General features: G+C 39.8%; 1 protein-coding gene across 1 annotated transcript in view; it reads left to right on the top strand.

The window, feature by feature from the left end:
- syn3 (synapsin III) overlaps positions 1-24,687 on the top strand; it is a 113,060-nt gene that overhangs the window by 70,129 nt on the left and 18,244 nt on the right. Inside the window, exon 6 of the mRNA XM_078281376.1 lies at positions 17,515-17,577. Coding sequence (XP_078137502.1) covers positions 17,515-17,577 — 63 coding nt within the window. The remainder of the gene's footprint in view (positions 1-17,514; positions 17,578-24,687) is intronic.

Genomic DNA, 24,687 nt, shown 5'->3' with positions numbered 1-24,687 from the left:
AGTGAGATATTGGTTGCTTGACTGGCGTTCTCGTCTCCACCCTCCCAGTGGAATAGAGAATAGAATCAAGGCCTGGTGGTGTTTGCTCTGTCCGTCCACTCCACTGAACATTTCAACAGATGCTCACCAATTTTCCAACTCCAGCACATCAGTCATCTGATGTGGAGTTAAGACATCAGAGAAGGAAACACAAACATGGCCCTGACCCATGATCCCGCTCACAATGGGACTCCCCCCGCAATAAAATATGATGAACGGTCAGTAACGTTGTCCTACTCAGGCAGGCCAAATTCAACCACATCGCTCACATCCTCAGACGCAGGGTCCCCTGTTGTACTCTACTGTACATATTTGGTGCTTGTGCGGTCAGGAAACCCCACATAATGAATATGTTGTATTACGGCATGAGACACCAGGCCTAACCATAAACACAGGCATATGACAGCATGGAAATAGCTTTGAGGAATTCCTTCATGTTGAGGGAATGCCTAAACTTAGTTTGATGCTGAGCACCGTAAAAACAAAATGGTTAGCTTCAGTCTTATAATGCCATTATCATGCAAACTAAGTCATTGATGCAGTAACATGTTACAGTTTCATTGAAGTAAGCATAGAAATAAAAAAAATATATATTTGTTGTTTGTGAATTAGACCCATTCTTTGGGCTTGGACTTAATTATAAATAAAAAGTGACAATGTGGAAATGTTTGTGCTCTTGACTCACAATTAAATGTACCCAACAACAAATGGCTAACAGACAAAGTTAGCAACTAGCTGGCGAGTATAGCTGAACATTTTCTGCTAGAGCCACATATTTCCTTCAGGAGTTGGTGGAGAACAAAACAAAGTTTTTTAGGAGAGTGAAAATTGGACATACAATTGTCAAGTGAACATAAACACAAGTCAAAATGAATGTTAATATTGCTCTGTGATGTGTTAGCATGTTCCACTGCCCCCAGTCGGAATACATGATTTGTGTTTGTATTTTTGGCCATGTTTCTGCACGAAGACTGTTTTTCTGCCATTCCTATATACTATTAACTGTGAATACTGTGTTGTGACACCACAATGCTAAAGAGAACCTGCGTGGTTAATTGGCAAACTAACTTTTGTGTTGGACAGACCTAGGTTGGAGTAAGTGTACTACTACTGTACATGCGTCACTTATAGCTCATCTGCATAAACTGACATTTACATTTGTGGGAACACTGTTTGACAGGTGATCACTGGGAATACAGTGCAAGCAGCAATAGGCTCTTAGAAAGACTTATAGCAAAATCTGTTCCTCAGATAACCGCTTAGACTGTTTTGAGAAAGGAGTCCAAACTTAGAAGTGTGTTTACCCATACTGCTCCTCTATAAACCAGTGTGTTATTCCCTCTTAGTAGTGTGCCCTATTAATTTGCCTCAAGTAGAGTTCATTTGGAAGACACAGTAAATCATACCAGTTTCTTCTGCTCAGAAAACTGTAAAAAGCCAGTGTTTCCCAGGAACCTGAGCAGCGGAGGGAAGGTGTGTGTGGGAGGACGACAGAGAAAGTTAATTTATGGAAGATGGTCGAGGGAAAACCAGTGAGTGACAAGCAGGTCAGATGTCAAGGGTTTCAACAGGGTCCACAGGGTGCTGACGTCACACAGTGGGAGGGTGGAGGGACTCAGGCAGATGGTTAAATTTAGAAATGACATCACACAGCAGGACGTCCCTGTCAGTTGTTTCCTCTTGTCTGTCTAAGCATATGTAACGTTTCAGCGTTCCATTTGGGAGTTTTGTTATCTACCCATGATGTTTGGCAGGAAGGAGGCAATAAATGAGTTACTGTTTTAGGAATGAATCATCCGACCTTTGCTTGAAGAAGAGCTATTATTGTATCATGTCACGGTCTCTGGGAAGTGGAAAATGCCACAGAAATGACTCTTTATGATGTACCCTATCAAGAAAAACCACAAGAAACCTGTGTTAATTATCACTTCCTTCAAGCAATATTTATAAGCCATATTTTATTCAAGCGCTTCAAATAACATTCATTCAGCAGAACGTTATGATTACACCACTCTCCTCAACCAGTCTTGTTGCACTGCATTATGGTCTACTCTTTTTTACTTTGAGTGTAATGTGTACTATAAAGAAAATTGGCCTTTTTTCCTTTTCAACAATGGATGTTTGATATTTTAAAGCTGCTCTAATAAAATTTTAGGGCTGCAGCTATCGATTATTTTAGTGATGGAGTATTCTAACGATTATTCCATCGATTAATCAAGTAATCGGATAAGAAATGCTTTTGCTTTATAGTAAATAGCAATAGTAAATATATAAAAAGGTTTCATTTTTAGAAAAAGCTACAATTTTATTGCTTAAATTGCATACAATAACAGCAATGGACGCTAATATTTTAAGCACTGGGCGCATGGGCCAACCTGCCCCTAAATTAGATGGCCAAAGTACATTTTTGGTGACCTAAATGTAAATCTTTTTCACTCCCCTTTCCCTTCATGCCTCTGGCTTTTATACTGCATATACAAAAAAAGCTGTTCACTAAGCCCAGGTACATGTGACTGTACACAGATTTCAGCAGGGCTATTCAACTACACTGTTCTTGGGGACACATTTTCAGAAGGCTAATCTGAGTGAAGTTTAGAAAGAATGAAGAATGCAGACATCATCGGCATGGTCCGGTGACGTCATTCACGTGCATATTAAGTAGCCATATGCAGGAGGCGCTGGTTAAGAGAGAGGGGCTCGTTTTAACTTGTTTTCTAAAAATTGGCTATTTGCAGAGTAGCATGCTGTAGTCGTGTAAAACGCTGGATGAGAGACTGCATGCAGACGTTAATGTTGCCTTGTGTAACTTGTCCACTCCGTGACACCTTGTCCAGAGTTTCTGTTTTTTTGCAGCTTAAAGTTATCCCAAACTTTCTGTCGCTTTCTCCGCCTGCCTTTTCTCTTAGCCCCTCACTGTTTTGGCTGTCTTCCTTCATTTTGTAACCTGCGCCGTCAGTCTTCGCGGCATGTGTCAACAGCAGCGTCAGCCCACCAACACAGCGGTATACAACGTTAGTTACATTGTTTAAACGAAGCTTCGAGGCAAAGAATTTGGCATCGAGGATTTTTAGCAATCAAATTATTCGAGTTACTCGATCCGGTACATCCTTAAGGACCAACTAAAAGACTTTGAGAACATTTGGCAACCTTCAGAATCTTATCTTACCTGTAAGACAAGTGGTTTCCTGATCGCAGTCCGGGGTGGGGTATTGCGGGTAGGGATTAGGGCCTCTCATTTGTACATTTTTTGTTTTTATTTATCCTTATATCCATTCCTTATTTTTGTTTTTATACTGTAAAAAAGAATCACTGTAATAACAATTTTGTAACTAGATTTTGGAAATTTAAGCTTCATAATAAAAATTTGAAATTTGAAACCAAATTATTCGAGTTACTCGAAAAATCGTTTCAGCCCAGTTTTGGTAATTTTGTTAATCATTTTGTATATCACAATGGATCAAATGACCATGTGTAATGTGGAAAGTGTCACTCTTGTAGTAACACATCCACAGAGAATCATCACCCAACTGCAGTTTCCCCCCAGTTCTACGTTTTAGCATCTTCCAGCGTATTGTTTCGGTTATACGACCCTCAAGTTAGGAATCAGTATTTTACTTTATTAAAACCTTTTTTGCTAAAAAAATAAATAAAACTGCACATGGCATCATGTTATATATGCTATGTTGTCCACAAAAAAAAATACACTAATCTCAATAGAGAGATCCTACATACTACCAATATATATATATTTTATTTTTTAAGCTATGATATATTGTTTAAAACCTCTTCTACTGGACAGATGTGTTTCTGTGGGTAGTGATGAACCTTCCCCTGGCTGAGACCAGAGGGCGTGGGCTTTGTTGACCATAGTTCACCATGATTTGCTGGACAAACCACAGCAGGAGGCAAGTCATCCCACATTCATTTTTGTGGCTGGAATCCCCCCATTAACCAGACAGGAGACTTTCCAAAAACATTTATGCACAGCATGGAAACACAGTCACATAACTGTTATTTTTCTAGCTGTTAATAAATCCATAATGGTGTTTAGATAGCTTACGAAAACAGTGTCTTAGTTAAACTTGCAGAGGGGATCTCTTCCAGTAATCCGAGTCATATCACCAACACTTGACCCTCTGTTGTGTTTGTTCCTTTGTTTCTCCTGGAGTTGTTTATTTCATTTAGAAATAGATCTATTTGTTGAACTAATGCAAATGCCCCCAACTATCTGTTTGATGTAGTGATTATATCATGTCCACAATTCTGTAGATCAGTGGTTCCCAACCTGAGCGTCAGGACCCAAAAAGGGGTCACAAAATGAATCTTAGGGGTCTGAGATGATTACTGCGGTAGGAAACAAGAAAAAACAAACAAAAGTATGCTACACAAAATTACTTTCAATTTTTGTACTTTCAAAATAATTGCTTTTTACTTAATGTATGGTTAAATACTGTAGTTCCCCTCAGTGTCAAATTTTCATTGGATAGGCCCTTGATGAATCAAGAACTTACTATTAAGTGTGAATAGCGCCACCACCTGGCTATTTAAAATTGTGTTTACATTATGGCTCATAAATAACTCCTAAATCATGAGGCATAGAAGCAGAAATGGTCTGGATTCCTTGGTTCGACACAATTCTTTCAGTATGGGAATATTTCTTGCTATACTAGTTTCCATATAATTTTGTTGCAAGAAATGTTTAGATAAAAATAAAGATGACTAAACACTCACAAATTGTCACAAATTTCAACCAACCTTCAAGCTTCCATACCATTCTCCTGTACAGTAATTGCCAAATTCCTCTGTGTGGCCTATTTAAAATGTAGAGCACTTGGGCACAAATCTACAAACGACCATGCAACATTTGATGGCATTTCACCAATGGATTGCACCACAGCAACATGATACATTTAAATGAACACAACTGGTTCTTAATCTATTTCTCTTTTAGATTTTGCACAAGTCATTCTTGTATTAGTTATGCAAAAAGTATGGCTGCCAGCAGTCAATCTTCATGATTATCACAATGTGCATTTAGATGCTAATCCAGATGGAGATTATACATTCCTGTTTATGTCTTTAATGGAAATATATTTAGGGGATTGTACAGCCCGATTGCTTTCTATTTATTTATGATAACTAAATGTATCACAGTCACTGCTTTAGTATCGCTGTAGTGCGTTACAGAGTACCACCCATTCCTCCTGCCTGCACAGCCGGTTTAAATACAGACTAGATTTGCCACATCCAGTTGTTCCAAAACATATTCCTCCTTGATGTTTCTCCTCTCTCCTCCCTGTGCACAGTGTCTTAATTGAAAACAGTGGCAGTGTTGACATTTGGGCTGAGCCCTGGTATGCACTCTGCAGAAGCCTGACTTTCCTTCCTCTGCTGTCAAAAAAGTAGCTGACTCCTCTTGCCTCATGTATGCCTTCCTTCACTGAGCCTTATCAGCAACAGAAAGCTGGAACCATTTCTGAACATGTACTGATTTACTGTCATGTTGTGAAATTTGAGTGAATGTGTCAGTCTTATCTTTTTTAGAAATCCAGAATGCAGCTTCTGTGTTTGTACCTGTTGCACTTTCTGGTTTAATCTTCTAACCTCTAAATCAGAGGTTTTTAAAGTCTTACACTGTGCCCCACTGGGCCCCAAAAAAGTTTTTTTCATTCATCTTATTATTTTTTTGTCTTACTTCAATTTAGCTGATGATCATGCTTTATCGTGCAAGTTTTGGAATTATGGTTCCGATCATGCTTTGGACTACAACCTTTGCTTTGTTTTTGTTTACATCCTTGGCAAATTGGCAGCATTAAAAGTATGCCAAATTAGCTATTAGCAGTTCCTGTTCGCAATGTTCCCATGGATAAACACTTACTCAACTATCATTGTGTTACTTTGATACTGAAGAAAATATTAAAACGCCATGATTCTTAGGCAAGTTCTGGAGTTAAAAGGAGCGTCTTTCTACATGATTTTTAAGCTGCCTCATGGACGTTTATTTGAGATGGACATTTGAAATAATGATATCCTCGGAAAGTGTAAGTCACACTGGATCTAAAAATATGTGGATCATGCCTGTGCGTTCAGATTTGAGTGAGTTATGACTCCGAGAAGGTGTGCAATTTTTTTAAGCAAATTGCATCAGTGAGACACAAAAAAGGGTTTTAGACTATTCAATTCCATTCAATTTATAGTTTCAAATCATGACAAAAGTTATCTCAAGACACTTTACAGATGAAGTTGGTCTAATCCATGCTCTAAAATTTACAGAGCCCCAACAATTCCTCCAAGAACAATTGCACTTGTTGCGGCAGTGGTGTCGAGTACCTTAAAATATCCATCCTTTCAATTCAAGCAGTGTCTTTGCCTCACATGAATCTCCCTTCACCCCACTCTGCTTGTTGCTGCTTTTAAAAATAACTTTATACTAACTTTGTGGGATCGATGCTTTAGTGAGCAGTAATATTCTCAATAATGGTGAATGGTGGCAAACCACTCTATCCGCGCCGTCAAAACCAGACTCCATAATCTGCTTTGTATTCTGAATGTTACAATGACGCTGCATGTTTCCTTCATTTCTTGTATGTTTCAGTGGAGACAGGATGTTGGAAGGAACTATTCGAGGAAAGGCTGCGTTGCATGTGTTCTTGAAAACCACGTGGTGACAGAAAGGCGACTGAATTGTTGTACGGCCACTGAGCGGCTTTCATGCAATGTGTGACGCTGACCTCTGACCTCCCTGTAAGTGAATATGTGGGTACAGAAATGGGTTGGAGAAAATGAGAATCAGATGGACCATTTGACCTCTTTCTGTCTATTTTGGTACATTTTTATGCTTCACGTTGCTCAAAGATGCAGGTTTGGATCCATGGTTGTTTTTGCCAGCATCACTAAGCTGAAAGGATTGAGTGAATGATTCCATTCAGTCCTTGGATCATGGGACAGGGAATCCAAAACGGCACACAGTCACCTCATTTCTGCTCAGCCTTTTCCGAGACCTAATACTGCAGGAGCCCCTGGAAAATGGGAAAGAAACATCACTTTTCCTTTTAGACTGAGAGGAATGTGGCACAGCATTGATGGTTTTTGCAGGATTGGCTCGCCTGAGGTCCGTCTGTCCTTTTTCTTCTGAAGCAGGAATGTAGGTTAGTGAATTGATTAGCACTAATAAGGCCCGCCCAGGTCCCTATTACAGCACAACCGCAGAGAAGCTGGACTGAAATAGCTCTCCTTTAGTAAGTCTGGACATGTACTTAACACTGACTTTCAAACAAATCTCTGTTTATTTAAAGTGAATGGACTGGACTCAAGTAGTGGCTGTGTTCTGTTATTAAATTATATTGGTTAACCATCTGTAATATTAACCAGCCATGAGATCACTGAGATATTACAAGCAAGTCTCTCATAAGGGCAGTTTTTGTCAGAATAAGACAGCATAATGGGGGATTTATAGTTGTGTGTGTTGGAGTTATGTTGTAGCTTAGGAGCCTAAACACATATCCACCATAGCTACACTACAGGCTACAGGCCTCCTCAAAAATGTAACTACACCATGGGACAATAGCAGATATGGACATACAGCATGGAGACCACAAGTAAGTTTGGGCTACTTGTGTGTTCTCCTACAGTGGGAGACTATGTGAAGGAAGTTGTAGAGAGATAGCAAATGAAACAACAAAATAGTTACCTGGATGTAACCAGTTCTATATGTACAGCACAGCATGTACATAGCCCATCATCACTCTATGTCCCACAGTAAACGAAAGACTGTAAATACAGTTACTGTAGGGAATGTAAGGGTGGCTGTGGCTCAGGAGTTGGTCAACTAGTCACAGGGTTGGCGGTTCGATCCCCAGCTTTTTCTGTCCTTGGGCAAGACGCTGAACACCACATTGCTTGCGATGGTTGAATGATTACAATTCTTCCTGATGGGACCATGAATGTCTAACAAATGTCATGGCAATCCATGTAGAGGTATTTGACTTATTTCAGTCAGGACCAAAGTGGTGGATCGACCCACTGGCCGACATGATACCATCCCAAGAACTTTTAAATTGAATAAGTAGGTACTGCAATCTTTTTTAACAGTCTGAGCTTGAGTAGTCTATATCCACGACGTTCCACTTCCGGGATTGCTCCGTTGCCACCCGAAATTCCGCCAGATTTCACTCTTTTGTCCCTCACGTTCCGCTTTCTTCGTGTTGGCATTCTAAACTCCGTGGATTTATGACGACTATGGTTAACTGCTCCTCACATCTCTGCAGGGTAAATTGAGACAGCTAGCTAGACTAGCTGTCCAATCACTTTTCTGTTGCACGACTAAAACAACTTTTGAACGTACATGTTCCACCAAAACAAGTTCCTCCCCAAGGCTATTTTGCAGCGGCACTGTGGCTCTGTCAGTCGCTTAGCGCCGCCCAAGACGATTGTGATTGGTTTAAAGAAACGCAAATAAACCAGAGCATGTTTTTCTCCCATCCAGGAATGCTGTGTGGACTAGCCAGACCTTCCACCTCCGCAGGGCTGGGGAGGAAGGTCTGGCAAAGCGAGACTAGTACTTAAATGAATGAACTTCCTCAAAACTATTAGCAAGAGTCTTGTTCTTGAATTTGGTGACATTGTTAGTGATCTGCAACTGTTGCTTTGTTGAACACACACCGACTCAACATGTAATGGATAACATTGTCTGTACAAATGATCGAAATCTTAGTTAAGAGTTAATTCCAAACAAATTGCTGCTGTTTCATTTTCCCAGAAAGCAAAGACCTTTTCATTATTGTTAAGTGAATGAATGTCATTAGACTGGCTCGAGTGTGGCAGTTTTCTTCTGTAAAGATAAAATGGGATACTGTACTGTACATGACTGCCCCTTTCAATCACTTAGCAAGTTGTGATGACAAAGCAGGTGGTTTGACCACCACAGGACACCACCACCCATCTCCGTCACTTCTCCATCAGCACCTTGGTGTTGTCAGGAAGCGTCCGCCCTGGAAACTTCCATCCTAGGGAATAAGTTGGGTTTTCCAAACAGCTGTCTTCCTCATGCTAATACACCAGAATGGACCCTAATAGAAGCCAGATGAGCTTAAATTCCACAACAATAATTACGCTGCCCCATTAGACAGCTTTTACTGTATACACATTAACACAATAGGCATCTTCTCTTAGTTGCAGTTTTGGGGCGGATGTTAGCCCACAGGGGCTACCATGGCAACTCATAAAAAGTCTTACAGTATGTGTGTGCTCATATTATGCTTTTTGGCTTTTTCCCTTTCCTTAAATGTGTTATATATCTTTGTGTGCACATTAGGTTTAAAATGTGAAAAAGCCCGAAGTCCACCCCAAAGGGACTTACCATCTCCAACAGAAAACACTGTTCACAAACTGCTCCAAACAGCTCTGTTGTAGTGCAGCCTTTACTTTACTTTACTAATGCTCACCTAGCTGCTAACGTGGCACGCCCTCATACTCTGCTTCTGACTGGGTAGTAGTCCTTACTGTACCTGGCGCCTCCTTAAAGTGCCCATATTATGCTCATTTTCAGTTTCATAATTGTATTTTGAGGTTGTACCAGAATAGGTTTATGTGGTTTAAGTTTCAAAAAACGCCATATTTTTGCTGCAGCTCCTCTTTTCACCCTGTGCGTTGAGCTCTCTGTTTTAGCTACAGAGTGAGACATCTCACTTCTGTTCCATCTTTGTTGGGAGTCACACATGCGCAGTAGATACTCACTTAGTAAATGCTTGGGCATTAGTAACGGGGAGAGTATAGACTAACGTGACTAGATAGAACTACGTGTGAAAGTTACAGACATGGCGGCAGTAGTTCTGTACTATTACTACTAACTATACATGTTCGAACCAGAATCGGATCCTGAAGGAGGGGAGTCTCCTGCAGAACCTGAGACTCAGAGAATTCAGCAGGACGCTTATGGTGGGAATATTCAAATGTTTCGGTCGATGACGTAGACGGCCCTGCCGATTTCGACCAGCTCACCCAGAGACTGAAGGCAGAATACATTCAGAAACCCGTATCTCTCTCAAAACAGCATGGATGGGTTTTTTTCTCCAAGTTTGTATGCGTGTGGAAGCACCACAGACACAAAATAACGGAAAATCTGTTTTGTTTTGTTTTTTTATAATATGGGCACTTTAAGATCACTTATATCTACTTTGTACAAGAATCAAAGTGCATCAACGGAAAGCTGTGGTTTTCAACATTGAGAAAGTACAAAAAACCCTGTAAAAACCATAACTTGTTGCTCTTACACTTTGGTTTTGTACAAATTAAACAAATGCCTTAGGCCAATTACCTTTGGACAGAGCTTAGCTAGCTGCTTCTCCTTGCTTCCGGTCTTTATGCTGGGCTAAGCTCAGCTTCCTGCTGTAGCCTTATCTTTAGCTATCTCAGCAGGAAAGTGAATAAGCACAAAATGTTGCTATTCAAGTAGATGTTGCTCAAACATACATATGTTTATGTACGTATAGCTTACAATATAACTGAATTATTATAAAAAGTTACTGTAAACCATTTGATAAAATACAAGTGCCTCTTGATGCTCTTATTACGTGGAAGTACAAACAAAGTGAAGCATGCATGTTTATTGCTGTTGGTGGAAGGTAAGGCAACATTATAGAATCTTTTATATAATAAAAGTTAGTTTCTCCAATCACAGCCCACTGATGACAATAACTGGTGCATGTAACCATGGTACAGTTACACTCCCTTGATTCTCCAGTTGTATTGCTCCAATCTGTATTAGGTCAAAGTGAAGGGTTACTGCCGTCATTTGAATCTACTCAGACATTTACATGCAACACTTTTAAAGAGACCTAAATCCATTCCTGTCAGGTGTATGAATTCAGTCAGTAACTTAGCTGGGACTTGCATGATAAACATTATTTGTCTCTTGAGGCTCACTTAATCCGCAGGCAGGGTTTGATGTGGGCAGGCTGTCTTTGGTCCCACTGCGGTCGGACTCTTTTAAAGGATTCTGGGTCGGGGTCCCTTGCTCTCGTCGTCTGCCCAAACCATTGCGCCTCATGTCTTCTCCTTGATGTGGCAGGTTTGAGTGGCCATAATAAAAATTAAGAGATCATAAATGCAGGATGGATGCAGCATGTGTTTTGTTGGATAATGCATGTGCCCCCAAAGAATAATCCAACTCCTGCTCAGCCACTGAAGGTGTGTGTGTGTGTGTGTGTGTGTGTGTGTGTGTGTGTGTGTGTGTGTGTGTGTGTGTGTGTGTGTGTGTGTGTCGTGGCAGCTCATATGACTTTTTTGTGTTCTGCAAGTCTTAATCTTCTTGCTACGTTTTGATTAGTTATAAAGGGTTGCATTGTTTCAGTATCATTTCACTCATAATAATTTAATAGTGTGTGTGTGTGTGACCCATTTTGCTTGGCTTGGTGTTCAATACTTCACGGGTGATTTACAGTGCATTATCTTACTTTACTATATGAATTAAATTGGAACTAAGTACAATTCTATAAAAGAATCTATAATTCTATAATCTAAGGCTGATCATGACATTTGCTGATCAAATGTCAGGTCTGTCTGTGTGTTTTTCATCCGTATTTGTGACAGTGTGACATTTAAGTCACTGACAGGCTGTACTAATTCAATTTAGTGCAGAGGAAGTTAGTTAGGTCAGTTTTGTTGCAATTCCATCTGGTTGCCTATAGCAGTTAAAAGTTCTTTTTAAAGATGCACTAATTAGTATTGACTTGCAATCACCAGGTGGCTTGTTTTTACAACTTTAATACTGTGCTAATATTAGTTATTATTAAAAATTGTAGTCAGAGGTTGTTTTGCTAGTATCATTATGAAGAAGTATACAGATAGCGAATGCCTAATGTTGTTAAGATAGGAGTTGATAATATCATTGAAAGCCTGTTTAAAAAAAAAATCCTCAAGCTTAATGTTCCCATAACGCTTTGTTTTAGCAGTTAAACAGCTTTACATGTGTTAGAATTTTAGCTTAATCTTAAATCCATTATGAAATCAAGATGTGATTAATTTGCATCCACTTTATAAAAGTAGAGATTTGAGATAGAGATTGGTTTGACCAAGGAAACAGTAGTTGACAGTCTCACCACAAGGTCCATTTAGTTGCTGTTCTGGAGCTTTTAAGCGTATCACACATTCTTCCTTAGCAGATGGACTTTGTCATGGAGTAGTAAATGTTAAAATTTCCATTTTCAGGACTTACCAGGACTTCGCTTATCTGCAGAGGAAGATTTATGATATGATCAAAAGCTCCAGAACAGCTACTAAATGAATCTTGTGGTAATTGTTTTGTCAGAGGGGAGAGATGCGTTTCATTGTGAGTGGTCCTCATATGTGATGTACTGTACCTTGTTTGTACCTACTAACATGTCAGTAATGGATACAATCTTTCTCTCATGGTCCCCTTACGTTTTAAATGTGCACTGTGGAATCTACAAACTTTGGATGAACGTTTGAGGGATTGGAATGTCACATGGAAGTGTTTGGTGGTTAGGAAAGTAAGATTTACCTCAGACACTGACCTATGCGACAATCCTATGTGACTCACTTACAACAAGCTTTGCATATACAGCCAATGGGAGGGGATGTGTGTGGGGGTGGATGGGCTTCCCTGAAGTATTTCCATCATGTGCCAGGTCTGGTCGTCTGGCACATTTACTGGAATTGAAGAGTGTGTTACAAAATAAAACCTAGACTGGTGAAATCACCCACCATATAATTAGCTTTTTTAGCATGTGACTTCTTAACGTCTTTACCACACTGGATGCCTTTTACAGATTTCTGCTGGGACCAAAGGGCAGAGTGGTACATGTGTAGCCGGGATGAAACGGTAAGCTGAAGTTTAAAACCAAAATGTTGGGCGCCTGGGTAGCTCACCTGGTAGAGCGTGCGCCCATATAAAGAGGCGTGTTCAACTCCTACCTTCGGCCCTTTGCTGCATGTCATTCCCTCTCTTTCCCCTTTCAAGTCTAAGCTGTGCTGTTGGAAATAAAGGCCTAAAATGCTCAAAAAATAATCTTTAAAAAAATAAAAGTCCAGATTTTAGAGTTTACGTGCGCTAATGGCCACCAAGGCTTTTTTAAGGATGGAAACTTCTTTTGTTGAACAATCTCATAAAGAATATCGATTACTGTAAAATGACTCATACCATAAAATAGCCTCCATTATGTCTGAATGTTCTATTTTATAGCTGGAATCTCCAGAAGAAAAGGAGTAAGTCATTCAAATTGCGGATTCTATGCCACTTACATTAAACAAATTCTGTTAAAAAAAAAAAAATTAAATTTAAAATTAAACGCCTAATCCCACCATTTAAAAAGGCAAAAGTATACGGAAAAATAAATCACGTCCCAATCACAGAACTCTCTATCTTAGCTTGTTAGCTTAGCTTGTTAATTTTTTTAACTATTTTTAATTTCCCACTGTTCCATGGTACATCTACATCTTCTGAATAAACTGTATGAACTTACTGTATTGTCTCCTTATGGCCTAACTAACAAGCTTGCTAACCGACAGCTATCAAGTTTGCTAGCTTAGAGAGCTTTTGTACAATCCTGAGAACAAAATGTCAGTCTGGAGTAAACGGCACAGTATAGAAAGAAGCATTGAGAGCTTTTTTGACTAGCATGTTCCGGGCTTGCTAGGGTGTTAGCGGTTAGCTCGCTAGATATGTTGCCTTGAAATGGGTTTGTGTTTACCATGTTAATGAAAAGAGTCCATCTGAACGCCCCCTCTTGTTGTATTCACGTCCTCCATAGTGGAAATTCTGTGAAAGCTCAGAGTTTACAAGTTGTGACATGTTTGCTGACGTGTTCCGAAATGGCGGAAGGTATGGATAGAGTGTGGATATGGATAGAAACTTATCTTATGTTTATGTTCTGTGAGTCCATCAGAAAACAGTGAGCGCATGTCTCAGTCTGATGCTCCGGTTTTGTCAGGGGCAGAGGATGTGGTTGTCTCTCCCCAACATGTACAGCGTCTGCCGTCATTGCCACACTGATGGGAAAGGGCTGGAAGGAACATCCAGACAGAGTGGGTGGCTACAGCCCCTTCCACCTAAAACAGTCAAACAGACACACTATGCTACTGCCGTGCTTTTCACACATACTCGTTAAACCTCAGGCATCTTATCATTCATCATATGACGCACACACGTAACTGCTGTAAAAGTTAGAATTTCTGAATGGCCTCACATGGCTTAGTGTTTGTAAAGCATAAAAGATTAAATAAAAGAGAGCACATAGATTACGATCTCATTTTGTTGTAAGCAATTAAACCAATTCAATTCCCACTAATTGTAAGACTTTATAAGAAACATTTATACAGAGTTTATTTTGTGTCACATTTAAAGTAACAGCTGTGTAAAGTCTCTCTCTTCTGCTTCAGTTCTTTTTTACATCTGTCTCTTGAAAGTCCACTATATATTTAGTTGCAGACCCTTTACAGTCAATGACTATTTGAACTCTATAACCCATATCCGCAGGCACTTGGAATCTCCCATAGCCTGTGCTGCCTTCTTTGCTTGTTTCAGGGACTTTTTCACTGCATTCTGGTCTTCAGTTGTGAAAAACATGATCACTTTGATTGAGGCTGTGTAACTGACTTGGCTTGTATGTACGATTAGGACCGTCATCCTGTATGTAACTACACATAGTTACATACATTGTTAACCCATGATAGATGTAAACTGTCTCAAACACCATTAGCAAATTAGGACTATTTTCGCCGAGACCCCTGGGCAAAAAAGGGCTGGTGGGCCCCCTATAAAGCAGTGTTCTTGGAGATCTGGGGTCCCGGGGCAGTTGCGCACTTTAAATGTGTAATCCTTAAGATTTCAGTCCTCTGTACATGTGAAGGCGATTTGAATTCTGTCCGAAAATAACCGACTCCGCCACTTACAATAACTTACAACTATTATATAAAGAGGTAATGTACAGAATGTAAGTACAGTGAGTGGGTATTGTTGAGAAAATGCTCACCATCAACAGTTTTATTATATAACTTAAAACTTTTCATTGTTCATTTCAATCCAGTGTGACAATGCGGAAAATTTAAAAAGCAATATGTCACTATGACTACCAATATGTTAATAATGATTTGGTTTTTATCAGTTGTAAGATTTGAATTGTTGTTGAAATGTGCTATATTCTTCCAGTTAGTATGTTCCACACTTATCCATGTATCCATACTAAATGCTTCATACTTACAGTACAGCAAAGTGGATTACAAAGTGGACTTCTTGATACAGTCTCACCCCTCTGTATTCTGGCACTTGTGAAGTGATAATGGAGACTATTAGAGAACACTTTATCTTGGCAGCGTGTCGGCCAGGCCTGTACTGTCAAAACCTGTCAACAGAAGCGCCGCTCACACCCTCAAGCAGCTCGATGTCTGTTCAAGGCTCTGCGCAACACAAGCTGACGGCAACTTTAGTATGTACAGTCCTGTCAACTGTCGGGGAGGGTTTGGATGAAGTGATAGCAGCTGTTTAGGCGTTCCCTTCCTCTTGGCAGGTCTGAGCTTACAGTATATCTCCATGCATGATCTGGCCTGTGTCTTCTTAACTGTGGTTATTTAATTGTGGGCTTCACCTGGAGGTGCCGGCAAAGATGATCACTGTTAAGGGGGCCAGGGACTCTGATGAAGATGTAACTCTACATTGATTAGTTAGTCACTGTTTTGCACCTTAAGTAATAAAACCATCAAGTAAGAAGACATCTGTGTTGCACCGGCTATTTTTTGTTACTTTATAATCACTGTTAACATCATCTAACAACATCTACATTATTTTGTTAAAATGCAACATGCATGTAAGCATTGTGAATGTCTTAAGCAATAGTTACATCTGTCTAAAAGTATACCTGAAACCTACATTGATTTAGTGCAAACCTCCATGCAAAGTTTGGATGATTTATGTATGATGAGAAATGTACAGCATGTGCAGTATCTGTATTTAAACATCAATAAATGACCACAAAAATGCTGAACCTAGAAGAGCCCCTTACTGTACAGTACATAACCTGGCGTTGCTGCCGAATAACTATTACACACAAAAGTGGGGAAAGTGCTTTTGAAACTGGAAAAGTCCCTCTTTATTTAGATTACATCCCATTTACAATCATATCAGTGGATTTATCGAGGGGCGTTTAAACCACAGGGAGGTTTGAGGTAATCTGTTGATGTTTCATCCGCTTCAAGTCTACAAACTATGAGAAATGGCGTGTTTGCGGTCCGTCTGGTTTATCCAAATCCATCCCAATGAGCTGTGGTCTTCCCCCCAGCTTCCCAGAACCTCGTTCTTTTATGTAATAAATCAACATTCTTCAGACTCCATATACCATCCAAAACTGGGCCGCTTTAAGCTCAGCGGGATGGCATGAGGGCCAATGTGTTTCTTTACAAGGCCACGGTTCTGGACACTTCATGTACACATCCAAATCAGTTGCAAAGGAAATAGTTTTCCACTTTTGGTTGTCTCTCGATGTGGTGTTTACCACATGTCTGTCTTACTGTATATTTAGAACACCAAGTACAGTTCTGAATGTTCCTACTTAGTGTGACATCCTTTTCCAAACGGTTGACAGCAACAATCCCCAAGCTCCCAACTTTTAATATGCAGGTTCTAATTTTTAGGGTTAGGGTGTAAAGCAGGCTTAAATCACATTTCAATTCATTTTTTTCATAATTTTTCTAACACATTGACATTTGCATTTTATTTAAAGCTGCAATAATCAATATTTGTATGTTAAACATTTATAAAAATGACTGACTGTGTAATGTAAAAAAGGTGTCGTTCGTGCTAACCCACAGGGCATTATCACCTAACTCTGCAGTTCCCCTCAGAACTACAGAGCATTTTAGCATATTTCAGCTCATTGTTTTGTTTTTTGGCCCTGCAACTTTATTGTTTCAGCTCTTATTAGCATAGTTTTTTAGAAACAGAGTTTTCAGAGCAAAACTCTGATAAACCAAGTCTAACTACCAAGCACCAAACAACAAACGGTTGGTGACTTGGTGCAGAAAAAAAAACCTGCTAAAAGAAGAGTTAATATTGGACTTATCAGGAGGCCAGAAAATGCCCAAATGAATGTGAATTTTGCTCCGAATCTGCTGGATGTGTAAATAATTAGTTTGCTAACTTGTTGCTAACAAATCAACTTCATAGAGTGATAATATGTCAGTGCTGTGTTCACAGCTTGCTTTCTGCTATCCTCAAGTGGCTAAAAAAAAAAAATCAGTTGAAGCATGTCCTCTTCACAAATTGAAAACGTGCATTCAAAAACTAACCTGAGACCATGTTGTGGCTCAGGAATTATAGCCTTTTCTACTTTGGCACTCACTTTTTAAAGGAGTGTTATTTAGAGGCCTAGAAAGCAAATTTACAAACTCCACCACCCCCACCCAGCTATGGAAAGACCGAGGTTATCACACCAGCTAATAATCTGATATTGTTCTTGTGTGCAGGTAACAACCCCTTCCTACCCTGTGGTGGTCAAGATGGGTCACGCCTACGCTGGCATGGGAAAGGTGAGTTGATAAAGAGACAAAACCACTCACACACATTCATTTTATTTTTGTCACAAGTAGCGCACTTGTCACTAGTCACAAGTTGAACCCAAAGTTCAAACCCTAGACTTCAAAATTAACCTTGAACCAACCCATTATATGGAAGCCTAATGTAATGCCTTGTGTCTATGTAGCTATCATATTTAGCAGAGGTTTATGAGAGAGGTATTAATCTGCTCATCTGTCAAGAAAGCAAAGTATATTTCCCGAAATGACTGACTATTCTTTTAAGCCAGGAAGACACTAAAGAATAAAAATAAAAAAAAGTAAACTTTTTTTTAAAACCCTAACTCATCATTAAAAGAGTCTGTGTAACACTTGCAACAACTGACTTTTGCAGACAAGCACACAAGTCACCAGCTCAGATTACAGGCTCACACTCAGAATTGTCTATATTCCAGCCGTGCAAATCAAACATGTGATATTATCACGACAGCTTTGACTGGTCTGCGGTTCGAAGAGCAGGCAAGAGATAGGGAAACCCAAACCCATGTGCCGATTTTTAAAATCAGTCATGATGGCCAAATCACAGTTCTAATCAGGCTGTAGAGTGGGTAGTGTGTTCCTGGTTTACTCTCACTGAGCGGATATCTGATCGTTACAAAGGCAGAAGAGCACACAGACAGACACACCACTGATAAGGTCTGATTACAATCCACCAGTAGTTTTACTTTTGATGTTGTCTTGTGCAAAAGTCTAGCCGACTAACGATTTCAGATGATCTAAGGAGATCGCTTCATGGAATGATGTCTATCATCTCTTTTGTTAGCAATGAACAGCGTAGAGGATTTGTTTCCAAAATGGGTTAAGCAATAAGAAAGTTCACACACTTATTCTCCCTAACAAAAATCTCTCTGAGTCTCTGTCTCTCACGACAGTTATTTGGATTCACAGGGCTATATGTCTTTTGCCCTCGTCTGTCTTGAGGGGCTTGGTTTCCTGTTCAGGAGCCAGACATGCTATAGAATTTCCCATAAGGCTCGAGGGGAACTTGGCAGGCCCTTGTAGAGAGGGACCTCGTTTAACCCCTCAGACCTCACAGAGCTCTGAGAACACACAGGAACATGTGGGATTTAGGTCATTGCGTTGAGCTCAGAAGCAATGAAACGCACTCTCGCTCAATTTGATAGATTCAGGGCTTTTGCTTCTACAGCCTTACATGGTCTAGTACAATCGGTTATAGTGGCTAATGTTAGCAAACTTTTAGTCTCACCTTGCCAGACCTATCTGCACAGCGCTACGGAGTAAGGTCTGGCTAGTCCACACAACATTCCTGGATAGGAGAATAAACAGTCGGGGGTCGTTTGCGTTTCTTTAAACCAATCGCAATCGTCTTGGGCGGCGCTAAGCTTAGCTAAGCTCCAGAACCGGTGAGTGTGGCTCTTCGAAATAGTCTTGGGAAGGAACTTGTTTACGTGGAACATTTGCACCCTGCAAAAGAAAACGCCACATACAATATTAAATGAAGTTAACTGTTCACTCAATACAGTAACGTGAGCCATTTGAATTAGCTGGATACATGGTTACCAGTGTATCCCCGTGTGTATTTTGTCGATAGCAAATCCCCGCCAATCGGTCCCAAAATGTCCCAGTTAGATAGTGAATGCAGTTAACATATTCTTTGTAAATATTTACGATCATTCTTCGAAAGAACCAAGCAGGCCTGCCTTGTTGCATGATCGAAATTTCCCTTAAAACTAGCCATTTTTTGGCCTGTATCGTTGCTCAGAGGTTCCAGTTAATGTTGCTCGATGTGACCACAGTTTAAAGTTAACTCAAAGACAGCGGAAAGTAAGGGACATCCGGCGGAACTTCCAACCGCACCAGAACTATCCCGTAAATCAGAGATCTTCAACAGGGGGTCCTCCGAGTTACTGAAGGGGGTCCACCAAACATTACATTTTTTCATGCAAATCTCATACTTGTCTCAAACATAAATCCAACATATTATTAGCAAATATAAATCTGCCTATTTGTGAAAAAAAAACAAAAAACATTAATGATAGGCTTACTGGCCTATAGGTTACTAAGGTAGCCATCCACAGATACTGTTACCTAAGGTAACACTGTGCCACATATGTTAAACATTAAAACATGATTTAGAAAATCATGCCAACAATTATTATTTTATTATCTTACTAAAAAGGTATGTATAAAAGGTTTAGGCCACACTACACGTTATTGTAGGCCCAGTTTAATATGCAACTTAATTTTGTACAACATATATAGTAGGGGGTCCCTGATCCGTCGCTCTTTCAGTTAAGGGCTCCTTGGCTTAAAAAATGTTGAAGACCCCTGCCGTAAATGAACCATCGTCGATACAGACTAGCAAACTTTAAACAGACATAAGTGACATTACTGAAGCAGTTCAATGACTTAACAACTTTTCTCTTCTTGTGTTACATTACATTTTATTATGTCACACATCAACATTTAAATGTTTTTATTAATTAATTCAAACACTATCTCACCAGGAGACATGTTTATTGTTTCCTGCTTGTAGTCTCATTTCACTCGCTCTTAGTCAGGGAGTTAGAGTAAAGTTTGTATATTCACATCTTAATAGGATATACAAAATAAATATGACTACTCATTTTGCCTTTTTTATTCAACCAACATTATTGACATAACAGTAGCTAAGTGAAGCTTTATACCCAATCTTCCCATTACGTGTTTTTAGACCAGTCGGCCTCTATGTCATTTGGTCCGGGAACTGACCAGTATGACATGCCTTTTTCCACCAGGGGTTGTTCTTCATCTCCATGCCAGTGTTTCACCTTCTCTGGCTTACCTTTTTGCTTTCTGTTTGCATCATTACAGTTTGTTTAGTTTCCCAGAGGAATTGCGTAATTCTCTGGATGAATTTGCTGGACCTGCCAGTAGCTTTCAGGTTCTACCTCTGGAGCCATGATGTAAACTGAGTCACTTCCCTTACCTCAGTTGACTTTGTTGTTTCAACTTCTGCCCGCTTACTGTAAACGGGCATGGTCCAGTGCTCAGCCTCAATGCTTTAGTCACTCTGTGAGCAACACTCACAGTATGAAAGAAGTTAGCTGAATGCACACATTTATAATAACTTTGTAGTACATACATCTACCTTTTATGTCATTTATACAATAATATGATAGACAATAAACAATTATGATGATGATGAATACATTCATGTAGGTTAACATACAGGAAAGAAACAATTCATTCCCACAATTTGCCACCATAGCTAACCGAAAAAGGAATAGGCTGAAGCCAAGGCTTATTTTTGCCTATCCTATAATCCCCACAGAATCACCCAGAAACCCTTAGTTATTTTAGATGTTAAAGGTCCCATGGCATGAAAATGTCACTTTATGAGGTTTTTTAACATGAATGTGAGTTCCCCCAGCCTGCCTATGGTCCCCCAGTGACTAGAAATGGCAATCGGTGTAAACCAAGCCCTGGGTATCCTGCTCTGCCTTTGAGAAAATGAAAGCTCAGATGGGCCGATCTGGAATCTTCCCTTTATGATGTCATAAGGAGGAAGGTTACCTCCCTACCTTTCTCTGCTTTGCCCGCCCAGAGAATTTGGCCCACCCATGAGAGAGAGAGAGAGACATCATGGCTTGCAAACAAGCGAAGCATGGCAGTTGGTCAAGGCCACACACCGCCAAAACACCTGAGTGTACTGAAATGGTCATGGGTGTGTTATATTTCCTAGCAATTTAACTTTGCACTTTCTAAGAGAAAGAGCTAAGTTACTGCCTCTCTAAAAAGTTACATTGACTAACTTTAAGCTAAGTTAATGCAGAAGTATGTATTTACTGGATGTATTTACAACAGGCTTATATGAAAACTCAAGCCAATAAAATAGGGTGACCAGATTTCCCGGAACTAAAACCGGGACACTTTGCGCGTGACCGTAGTGCTCGTGCACGCACACGCTTTTTAACGTGAACATGTGCCAGCCCAGGTCAGACATAGACACAGACAGTAACTTCATTATTTTGATCGTAGGCTCCTCATCTAATAATAACAGTGTTTTTTCCTGTAAAATTAACAAAATTGCAGCAACAGCCTTTTTTCAATTTAGTGTGAGATTTATGTTGAGATTTTTTTCAAAAACCAAAAGATTTAAAATGATTTATTGAAAAGTTTGAGCATTAAACACTTCATTTCCTGCATTCTGGTGAATTTTTATGCACCTATTTCTACCTTTTTTGAATCAATGTCTATCTTTATGTGAAGAGAAACATAGATTACAATCCAAACATAAAAACATAATGGAATATATTGAAGGAAGGCTCTCAGGCATTCTGTATTGCTTTCAACTATTTATTCTCCTTTGGATCAACTTTTCTAATCTAATATCTGAGTCAGCACACATGTAGCCTAGGCATCATTACTCCTCCCTCCTGTTTTGCGTCTTTTGTTGTTAATGTATTAATAAACTCCTGGACTGTAATATTTCAGATGTGTTTGAGCAAGATTTCTGCTCATGTCCAAAACTTTGTGCACATTCAAAATACATTATATCTGTGTTCTCTGTGATTTGGAGGAGTCGTGATATTTTGAGAAAAATAAAGTTATAATAAAGAATAAAGTCACTATATTTCAGAAAATAATCTCTAGGCTACCTGTACCATAGTCTGCTGTGCATTACCTGATTGCTCTGCTGATATGGTAGATCTCAGACCTTCTGACAGACACACAGCCCCGTTTGGGTCTCTGAATGAGACAAATAGTTTAGCGAGGGAAGTGGCTGTATGCTGTTATACATCGGAGGTGGAAACCCGAAACTACTGCAGAAATACACGGAGCACAAACGCAACACATCTGCCGCAGCATGTCCACAGCTGAGCGCGTCCATAAACCTGAAGCTGCCCTGCATTTTACAGAGAGAGTGGACACTAAGCTTCAGAGCTCCGTGTGTTTGAGTCTGAACCGTAGACTGGAAACTTCAAACTAAATCATTAGTATTGCGCTCCTAAACTTTGTGTTGATGGCATCAACGTATTACAATGATTTGGCTTTGATTCCTTCAAAAACTTCACCGTTCACAGCTTTCCTCACGTAGAGACGGTTGCTAGGTGATAGCAACAAATACAGCACGGTCGGACCCCGCACGTAGCTGCCCGTTCTATTCGCCTCGGAAAAATAAACTGGACAAAGTTACATCCGGGGCTACACTCAAAACATTTGGGGCTGAAGCCCCGGCAAAATCGGCTCACGCCGCTCCTGGTGTAAACCGGGACATTTTAGCGTCCCAACAGACTTTTGTCGGGACTGGGTACACGCAATTCAAAATCGGGACTGTCCCGGTCAAACCGGGACGTCTGGTCACCCTACAATTAAACTAATTTGGTTAGCATGCTAAAAAGCTAGCTAACATTATGTCTGACCCAAACTTGCTGTTTCAACAGGAAATGCATACATTTGATCAATGTGACAAACAGTAATACCATTTACTGTGGCGTTTACAGTACTTGCAGCTATTAGCCAGTGGTACCATCTACTCGTATGCTAGCTAGGGTGCATCCACTGATATAAGATCAGTCCTTCCAGAAAAATGCAGAGTTTTTTTGTGATTGTTGCGGGAAAAAATCCTTGATTATGCGGCACGTTTTCTTAAAAAAATGTGATGGAATATGCGGGATATTTATGCAATTTTATGCGATGAAATTGCGGGAACTTGCAAAAACTGCGGTTTCATCATGGCTTCATCGCGGGGTTTGCAGCTTTTCGATGATGTTCACGTCATTTCATAACGTCATTTCATAACGTCATTTCATAACGTCATTTCATAACGTTCCCATGGCAACAGGGGAAAATGGCTGCTCTTGTGTGAAGTAAACACAACATTTTTCTTTCTGCTAAGATATGTGACTTTTTTGCAACGAAAATGCGGGGATTGTGAAATCATGCAAGCCCTGCATATTTTGCGCGGAAATTGGCAATTTATGCGGCGAAAGTGCGGCGTATTTGAGAAAATGCGGCCCCCGCTAAATATGCGGACTTTGGCTGATTATGCATTGAATTATGCGATCGCATAATCGCGTTTTTCTGGAGGGACTGTAAGATATACTGTATTTAGGACTTACTAATAAGCAAGCATTATCTAAACTCAAAATGAATGAGATAATAAATAATATAGAGACCAGCTGTTATAAAGGTTCAAAGACAACATCAGCTGTTCTCTAATAACTGAGCTTCTCCAACATGGAGGCCACAGTGTGTGCTGTATTACTGCTGTACCCTTGGCCTTCAACTCTAAGAGAAATGGTTCTTACATTTAAAATCTGTTTATCTGACATGTACTTTATCAGCTTGAGAAATAAAAAAAACAAAAACATATTTGCTAGTCTTCCCTCTGAGCTCATTTGACAACATATTTTTATGTGGGTTCCAATAAGAGTTTTTTTTTATCACCCATCAAAGTGACAACACTGTTTACTGGACCACATTAACCCTCAAAGTTGCCCACCCTTCTTTTAAACATATAAACCTACTTTTATTGTTTCAGAACCATTCACGCTCTTACTGAGGCTTTACTTTATTTGTTTTCCCACTGTGGGTTCTCTTGTTCATTTTTTGGTAAGTGGTTGCATCATTTTTTTTAAAGCTCCTTGGGATTTCTTTGTTCCACCCAGACAATTTCTTCTTCAATTTCTTCTTTCAGCATTTCGTAGGATTTGTTTGTGTGTGAAAGTGCACTTAACTTAAACCCTTATAAACACAACAATAAACTGTTAACTAAGACCTCACATATCGTCGCTGGTAGATAAATGTCCACAAATGTCCATTTGTGCTATCCATTCAATGCTCCATATTGATCAGTATGACAGCAACAGTATGTCACGGAGCTTTTTTTACATCACCAATGACACAATATTCTTTTATGTCGATCTAGCAGTGAGATAGAATACTCTGAACCGTTTGACTGTGTTAGAACTGCAACTTTTTATCGCCAAGTTCTACAAAATAGATCCTTAAATCATGCAATTTACATGCAACAATTGACATAACTTGCTGTATTTTAGTATTTGAGAACTTCACTTAAACCCACCTTTTAGAAGAGCAAAACAGAGTGACGAGTTTAAA

Source organism: Sander vitreus, chromosome 23 (assembly GCF_031162955.1).
Source record: "Sander vitreus isolate 19-12246 chromosome 23, sanVit1, whole genome shotgun sequence".
In the NCBI taxonomy this organism is placed as follows: domain Eukaryota; kingdom Metazoa; phylum Chordata; class Actinopteri; order Perciformes; family Percidae; genus Sander; species Sander vitreus.
Note: the sequence above shows the minus strand (reverse complement) of the source record. Positions and strands in the feature narration are given on the sequence as shown.